This window comes from Triticum dicoccoides, unplaced genomic scaffold (assembly GCF_002162155.2).
Source record: "Triticum dicoccoides isolate Atlit2015 ecotype Zavitan unplaced genomic scaffold, WEW_v2.0 scaffold139424, whole genome shotgun sequence".
Classification (NCBI taxonomy): domain Eukaryota; kingdom Viridiplantae; phylum Streptophyta; class Magnoliopsida; order Poales; family Poaceae; genus Triticum; species Triticum dicoccoides.
In genome coordinates this window covers 1-8,778 of record NW_021198800.1, presented here as the reverse complement: position 1 = coordinate 8,778, position 8,778 = coordinate 1, and the positions used below count along the sequence as shown (strand labels likewise).

At 38.0% G+C, this 8,778-nt stretch overlaps 1 protein-coding gene across 1 annotated transcript; it reads left to right on the top strand.

Annotated features, from left to right (window-relative positions):
• The first annotated feature begins 516 nt into the window (after positions 1 to 516).
• LOC119343755 (sulfate transporter 4.1, chloroplastic-like) lies at positions 517 to 6,437 on the top strand. The gene is made up of 13 exons (XM_037614549.1): positions 517 to 627; positions 719 to 826; positions 1,473 to 1,580; positions 1,649 to 1,714; positions 2,970 to 3,030; positions 3,176 to 3,303; positions 4,311 to 4,352; positions 4,649 to 4,765; positions 4,840 to 4,891; positions 5,160 to 5,298; positions 5,414 to 5,499; positions 5,648 to 5,724; positions 5,843 to 6,437. Exons 1-13 carry the CDS (start codon positions 583 to 585, stop codon positions 6,143 to 6,145), a joined length of 1,332 nt encoding a protein of 443 aa, XP_037470446.1. The 5' UTR covers positions 517 to 582; the 3' UTR covers positions 6,146 to 6,437.
• The last annotated feature ends 2,341 nt before the right edge of the window (positions 6,438 to 8,778 follow it).

Here is an 8,778-nt window from a genome sequence, read left to right as displayed (position 1 = left end):
TAATGTTGATGGTGAAGCGAAGATAGACATACAATTTTATTTGCTTGTGATTTGTACAACTTTGGCATAATATTCGCGTCTTGTTCTGTAAAGTATCTAGCTTTTCTCCTACCTGACCACATCAAAACTTGGATCTGTTTCTGTATGTAACACTATCTATCTGCTGCTATGTTGACTGTAAACTGGGTCACTGAGATGAAATCATGGATAGTTAGAAGTTTATAACTTCCTACAAGCACCTTCATACAGTTATCACGTCTCATTTTTTTATGTTTCACTATTCTTGCTTGACCTATCTTCCTATTAAACCTCTAATTACCGACTTAATAACGGAAACCAGATTCTTTGAACATTTAAAATAAGATCGCTTTCTTTTTTACTAGTGAACATTAAGTTTCAAGGTCTGCCATTTATACAGATTAGGCTCCATAAATCAACCTCTATTAGGCACACTACATAGTGCATACATTAAAGCTGTTTGTATTTCTCTTTCAGATAACGAATTTCTGGTATTTTATGCTTACATGGTCATTATATTAATAAAGCAGTGCTGCTTTGCAGTTCTCCTGGCCTCCATTTGTAATGGGATCAGCGTTTCTTGTTATTCTTCTAATAATGAAAAAACTAGTAAGTTTATATTTCTATATTGATTACATTTATTCATTTGCAAAATGTTTCTTAGGTTTATTGTTTTTAATGGCATCTTAAATTCTTGCAGGGAAAAACGAATAAAAATTTACGTTTCCTGAGAGCTTCTGGTCCACTAACAGCTGTTGTTCTTGGAACATTGTTTGTGAAAATATTCCGTCCACCTGCCATATCAGTGGTGAGTAAGCTCCTTCTATTGTGTTGTCCTGAATTATATGATGTTATGCATAAACAGTAAAATAGCTGTGAAACCTGTACCTTGGTATGCAATTTTTTTCATTTGACATTTGTTCTGATGACTCGTATGTGTCCTTTGAGGCTTTGGAGAGTTTTTGTGTGCATGTGTGTATCATTAAATGTTATGATTATGGATGACTCTTCAGATATTTTTGCAATACAAGGTTTTCTGTGTAAGTCCATGAAAATAGTATATGAGGTGCGTTATTTCTGTTTTTTTTTTCATTTTGTAATTCAAATGTGCGCCTACGATAAATGTTTTTTTTTTCATTCATTATAAGTTCTCATCGAGTCACTGGTGACAGACTGCCACAATCAACCCTTATGTTGATTACCTGATTGTCACTTTGGCAAAGCACACATCTGGTAGATACACCCTCCGTCCGAAAATACCTGTCATCAAAATGAACAAAAAGGGATGTATCTAGAACTAAAATACACCTAGATACATCCTCTTTTATTCATTTTGATGACAAGTATTTCTGGACGGAGGGAGTATTTTTATTTTATCAAGTTAAATTTACTTTTATAACACATTATGATGGAAAACTACATCACAAGTTATCCTCTGTTTCTTGAGTGCCTAGGTAGGTGAAATACCGCAAGGCCTTCCCAGTTTCTCCATTCCTCGAGGATTTGAACATCTGATGTCCCTAATGCCAACAGCAATACTTATCACTGGTGTTGCCATTTTGGTAAAGCATGTTCTATTTTTTTTTTTACTTTTGTTAGTGACCACTAAATATGCAGTATATAATTTTAGGAGTCTGTTGGGATCGCTAAAGCGTTAGCTGCGAAGAATGGTTATGAGTTGGACTCCAATAAAGAGGTATATATGCTGCCATAAACCACTGACTAATAATTAGTTTTTGTTGGTACAAGCTGTTCACATTTGTTCGTCAAATGCAGTCCTATTTTTTTTGTCATCTTGTGTAATTAAATAATGGGTTCCATGCACAACATCTCTGTACATGTAATATATTTGCTCATAGAAACTAGTTGGTGATGATATTTTATTCTGTAAGATTGTGAATATTGCGTAATGGAGGGTGTATTGAGCCTCAAGGGCAAGTATAAACAGAGGTGTGAGACTTGAGGGCCTAGAGATCGGCAAGACGAGATAACAAATCATATCCTACCAATTATAGAGATATTGTAATAATATAAGATGTTCACCTTGGGGTCACACCAACCATCTGATCTGCTGCCACCTCTAAACTGTGATGGGATTATGCACCACCAGATCACCTACCAAACTCTGTCTTGCCAAAAAAAAAATCTTAACATGAATTTTGCAGATACAAGGAGCAGCACCTCAATTCAATGAAGCAAATAATCTTGTCCTTGCTAGTAGTAGACTGTAATTCTTTTGCATGCATAGCTAAAGCCTATAAGTATTTTTTTTGGAAGCTCCTACTTATCATAAAATTTTAGTGATGATGTCATTTGCGAAGAATCAAACAAGATGATTTAGGTCCCTTTCTTCCTAGTTTCTATTCCAGTTACCTCACACTTTCAAATTTGGGATTTTTTCTCTCTCAAAAACGCAGGAGAGGTGCGCTTCATTTCATTTAGAGAGAAAAAAAGGAAGGGGCAAAAAACACCCCCTACCACTAAACACACACCACCACACACGCCCCCGCTAAATGATAATGTTCCGTGGTGATCAAGATGCCTGTTCTAGATGGTAACACTGGGAGTTTTAACTAGTGATTATTGTTTCCAGAGGATGGATGTCTCGGTCAGTTATTAAACAACTCTGAAGTGATGTGGGAATGATACACCACGGTTTGATTTTTCATCACAAGCCTAATGGTACAATTTCTACCTAACAAAATTAGTTGTCAAATATGGAAAAGTTGACTGCATATTTTTCTAGGACCTCATGTATCTTGGAATGTACTCCCTCTGTAAACAAATATAAGACCGTTTAGATCACTAGTGTAGCATCGTTGCAGAACATTTTTTGTTTACAGGAATATACAAAATAATTTATGCATTGCATGTAGCAGTTTTCATTATTTCTAACTAATACTCTCATTGTTAAAAATCAACTCTTCTGATGAAGTTTTCCTTTGTTACAGTTATTTGGCCTTGGCCTATCAAATATATGCGGTTCATTCTTCTCTGCATATCCTGCTACAGGTAGAATATTAATCATATTTAATGGAAAATATCTGTGCTACTTCATTTATCTTCATTTCTACTCTATTCTTTACGTGAAAATCACGATGCTTAGTTACTCGCTAGGCTTTAGAAAGCTGATGATTATCAATGGATGTCCATGCAGGCTCCTTTTCTAGGTCTGCTGTGAATCATGAAAGTGGGGCAAAGACTGGATTGTCAGGAATCATAATGGGCATAATAATTTGCAGTGCTCTCTTGTTTATGACACCATTATTTACTGATATACCTCAGGCAAGATTACCAGTGTGTTGTTTGTTTGGTAGCACTCCTTCAGTTTATTTTGGCATGATAATACTCACTAAGTAACTATTGTTGGATTGCTCAATGGAGTTCTCCATCTGGGCACCTTCTTTGCATGTTGCTGTTCTGTACGCCTTTCTTCCATTGATGATATACATCAGTATAGATTAAATGTGATGCATAATTTCACTATATCTTAAGGCCCTTGCTAACTGTATCTTGTAGAACCTATTTAATGGTAAATTTTTCTAAAATTTCCTGCTGGAATCAAACTGTTATTGTAAATTTAGGCAAAATTAAGCTTTCGCAATACAAGCCTTATATCGGTGGTGTATATTTATTTCACAATTTGAGTTCCAAGTGTGAATTTCCTCGCAAAAACAAGAGTCATGTTTGAGTTTAACATTTGCATTTTTTTGTTTTTAAACTATTAATGATATGAACAATATAGATTAGATATGATCCATCATATCACTAATCACTATACCTAAAGGCCCTTGATTAGTATACCTTTAGAACCTATTTGGAATGCTCATATTTTCCAAAATTTCCTGCTGGAAATGAACTGTTCTTGTAAAATTCTGGTAGAATTAAGCATGCATCATAAGCCTTGTATCTGTGGTGTATATTATTTCACAGTTTTACTTTTCTTGCAAAAAAGAAGAGATCAAGTTTAAGGCATTTGCAGATTTACTAGATCAAATTTATATACATCAGGTGTATAAAAAGGTTACAAACAAATATTTGCAATTTATCATGTTTAAGTTGAAACTCTTAAGAGACAAATTAATTGCACAATCTTGTTTGTTAGAATGTACCACTATGCAGAAATAGAATTTGTTAAGGTCCACTTTTTTAAAATGGACTAACAAAGTTTATTGGCAAACATGTCTTCAATTTCTTTCCAAATAAAATGTATATCTGCGTCATAGTATACCTGTGCTTAACGAGATCTAAGTGCTATATGCTTACTTACGTTTTCATCTCATTTTTCCCAGTGTGCATTGGCTGCCATTGTGATTTCTGCTGTCACTGGCCTGGTAAGGACATCTAAATGCTCATATTTGTACATACTGTGAACCACTGTTTTTAATTATTTGTACTACATTGTCAGCAGGCAATCATTAACTTCTGGTTGCCTGCTGCGCTGGCAATGTAGTACCTTTTCCCAATAAATAAAGCTATGTTTATTTCTTTCCAAATTACAGCGTACGGTTTCTGCTCTAATTTGCCATCTCAGTTCTTTATTGAGCTCTCTTTCTTCTAACGGTTCATTTTTGTATTGATTTAAATCATTTCGCACCTAATTTCTCATGGATATTGGGACTGTATTTAGGTAGATTATGAAGAGGCCATCTTCCTGTGGGGTATTGATAAGAAGGATTTCTTTCTGTGGGCGATGACGTTTGTTACAACCTTAACTTTTGGCATTGAGATTGGTGTCCTTGTTGGGGTAAGTACATGGAAAATTTTCAGATTTAGTATGGAGAAGAATCATTTATTTGATGGTAGCACTTTCCTTTGTAGGTCGGGTTCTCGCTGGCATTTGTAATCCATGAATCGGCAAATCCGCATATAGGTAAGTAATTGTACTAAACTAGACATGATGAGCACTTACAATCTGCTTGATAACAACACATCATTATTTCTCAAAGTCAGCAACCACCCTTGTGTCTCACCATGCTCTTCTATTGGACCTTTGATCTACTAGTATTTCTTCACTGGAGAGTTTGAATGATCTTTGCCATTGTTTTCAATTGTTTTTTTGTCAAGGGTTTTTATTGCTTGGTTTGACTTTGAGTCTGGTCTGCAGTATATATTTAATAGGTTTTATGGCCCATCTACAGCTGTTTTGGGCCGTTTGCCTGGCACCACTGTGTACAGGAATACATTGCAATACCCTGAGGCTTATACATACAGCGGGATTGTTGTTGTCCGTGTTGATGCGCCAATCTACTTTGCTAATATAAGTTACATAAAAGACAGGTCAATCTCTTCATCTGTTTAAGCAGTTTGTCTCATTAAGATTCTTTGTTAGCCTGTTGCCAGTTTAACCTTTCCAAAAAAAAAAGATGCAAGTTTAACCAAAATCCTTTATCAGGTTGCGTGAGTATGAGCTCAAACTCCCAAATTCAAACCGGGGACCTGATGTTGGAAGGGTGTATTTTGTGATCCTCGAAATGTCTCGTAAGCCCTTTATTTTCTGTTGCAATGTTTACATGGCGCAGACAACACTGCTGCCTGCAACTAATTATCTCATAAAAAGAATCTCAATTGTACTTGTCAAACTACCTAGATGAATGGACTAAAATGATGGAATTTTATTGGCATGCAGCTGTTACGTACATCGACTCGAGCGCTGTTCAAGCTCTCAAGGACCTGCACCAAGAATACAAAGCACGCGACATCCAGGTTCTTACTCTCAGCAGTTCTTCTATTCGCTAGTTCAGTACTCCATGAAAAGAAATAGTAAAGATGCCTGTGTGGAGCTAGCATTTCAAACCCTTGGAGGCTTTTTGATTGATTGCAGATTGCTATAGCGAACCCTAACCGGCAGGTGCATCTACTGCTGTCAAGAGCGGGCATCATCGACATGATTGGCGCAGGGTGGTGTTTCGTCCGAGTGCACGACGCGGTGCAAGTATGCCTCCAGCATGTGCAGAGCTCATCGTCGAATGCCATCAAGTTATCCCCACAGGCGTCTGGGAACTTGACTGAGTCTCCCAAGGCGCAGCAGCGGTATGGCTTCCTGAGGAACCTCTGGCAAGCACAAGACGGGAATGGGAGCGCCGGTGACGAGGCCCAGTCGTTGCTGCGCCAAAACCTTGTGTAGCCAATTGTATTTGTGTTGTTGTGTATGCATATAGACTGTTCAGGAAAAAAAATTAAGGATGTAATTAGTCAGTCCTCCCTTGTTTTGTTGTTAATAGAGTGGGAATTTAGGACTGTGTTGTAAAAATACAGTGTAGATACGTCAGTAGCATCTCTTGTCGAGTCACCAGTTATCTGTATAATAACAATGTAATCTGTATCACAACTCCACGGGGTAGCGATCTGGCTACCGTGAAAATTTGAGATTCTTGCAAGAGAAAAAAATGATGAATGTATATGCTGCTGCTGTTTCAGTTCTGTGGTCGATTCCTGTCCATATCCCCTCCATATCCCTCGCAGGTTTGGGATTCCTAAGGCCGCGCTTGGCATGAGAGTATTTTTATACATCTGTATTTATTTTACAGGTGTATAATACCGGTCACACTTGATTTTGAGTTCGAAAGAAAATGACCGACGAAGGTCTGTATAATTTACAGGGGTATTGCGCCGTGAAACGCCAATCCAATCAGGGTCTAAGGGTGTGTTTGGTAGCAGTTCCTACAATAGCATTGTTGTTCACCTTTGAGACATACTAACTGTAGACATGTTGAGTATATGCATTTGTTGTTATTTGGTAGCGATGTATGTGCTGAGATATTCAGGTGAGACTTTATTTGGTAGCTTGCATGTGTTTAGACCCCGATTTTTCAAAAATTCAAACAAATTTTAAAATTCTGAACATTTTTCTGAAATTTAAACAAAATTTTAAATTCTGAACATTTTTTAAAAAATCTAAAACATTTTGGAATTCCTTTTTTGAAAATTTATACAAAATTTGATACTTTGAACATTTTTTAAGAATTTAAATTTTTTTTTAATTTTTTAGCCTTTTTTGAAAATTTAAACAATATTTGAAATTCTAAACATTTTTTTTACAAATTTAAACAAAATTTGAAAATCCAAACTTTTTTAAGAATTATTTTTTTGAAAATGTAAACTGATTTTAAAATTCTGGACATTTTTTGAGAATTGAAACAAAATTTGAAATTCCGAACATTTTTTGAGGGTTGGGGCGAGCATGGCTACCTCCATGCACCCTATCTGAGCGTGCTCGACTCAGCATGGTCGAGAGGCATTTTTGCATGAGATGGCATAGTCAAGGTGAGCCATACACCCTGCCAAACAGTCAAAAGTGGGTTCTATAGGGAACGTTTGAGCTCATGCACCCTACCAAACATACTCTAACTGAACAATCAGAGTACGCTGGAGCTCGTGAAATAAAGTTAACCTTTGTTTTATGTTGAGAAGAGATAGATAACTTGGGCAGCTGATGTCGGAGCATGTTTTACAATTAAGAAAAATTCACCCATGGTCCCCAAACTTGAGCTAGAGCTCACTTTTAGTACCCGTACTTCAAAATACCCGAAATATGGTGTCTCGATTTATCAAAGGGGTTCACCTACAGTCCCAAATATGGTTTTGTGTACATATCTACTGATTTGGCATTGGTCCACTAGATCCACTTGGGCGCTGACTAGCCACGTAGTCGCAACAGCTAGAATACGCGGGGAGCCGAGGTTTTTTTTTTGCAAAATCGTGAGAACTAAAACCCCACCCACCCCTGGTTGGACCAGACCACATCCCCTCGCTCCCCCCTCACTCTCCTCTCCACCAACCCTAGTTCCCAAATCCGTCGCCGTAGCTAGGCACTGCCGCCACAACGATTGTCGCCGCATGCAACCACTCCCGCCGCCGGCGACATCATCCTCATGTCATCTTCGAGCTCCATCCGCTCTAGACTGTTTGGCCGCTTAGTTTCTGTGCCTTTGACCGATTTCCCCGATTGTGGCGACGCCGTGAAATTCTACCGCTCTAGCACCGATGAGCACGATGGTTGGGTTTTCTACAAGTGCAGCAAGCACTCTGTAAGTGTGGCATGGTCATTTTGTTTGCCATTCTATTTGGTTTGTAGGTGTGTCCTGGTTGACGATGATGTGTGCTTGATTTGTTTGCTCCGATGATGACCATGCCTAGTATAGTTTCAATCACATATGGTTCTAGCTACTGCTTGCTATGATTCATGCCCTGTTAAGTTGTTCAGTAGTTTAATTTTGGCCTATTTAACAAGACATGGCCTTGCTTTGGCCGATTTGTTTGCTCTATAAAGTAAAGATGCATTTTTTTCATTCCTAGGTCAGATGTGATTTCTGGTGCTAGGAGCTAGAATATGTGGAGCATCTGGTTGCAACTAGGGTTCTTATTGGTGATGCTGCTATTGATGCAATAGGTGCAGCAGAGGACAGGGGGGAGAACTTGAGAGGAAGAGGAGTGAATCAATGGAAGGAAGAAGCATAAGTGGAAGAGGCATAGCTGGAAGAGGCATTGCAAGCAGAGTTAATTTTGGCAGCCCTAGTGAGCAGAACGTTTCTACCAAGCAGCAAGCTACTGTGCTGCTTGGATTGGGTAGAGAGATCCTTCTAGTGCTGGAGCTGGTGATGGCTAGTGTTATGGTGCTTTATGTGCCGTGTTTCATCTTAATTATGAACAACTGAAGTGTTGATAGATGAATAGGTGTTTTAGGTGAAGTAGCCCTTAGTTAAGCAGACCAAAAGCCTTTGTTTGGTAAGGTTGTAATGGCTTTATTTTGGTTTGGCT

Coding starts and splice junctions, on each gene's coding strand:
- LOC119343755 (XM_037614549.1), top strand. CDS start 583: ATGGGATCAGCGTTTCTTGTTATTCTTCTAATAATGAAAAAACTA. Junction 628..718: donor TTCTAATAATGAAAAAACTA/GTAAGTTTATAT, acceptor AAATTCTTGCAG/GGAAAAACGAATAAAAATTT. Junction 3,304..4,310: donor TATTTACTGATATACCTCAG/GCAAGATTACCA, acceptor CATTTTTCCCAG/TGTGCATTGGCTGCCATTGT.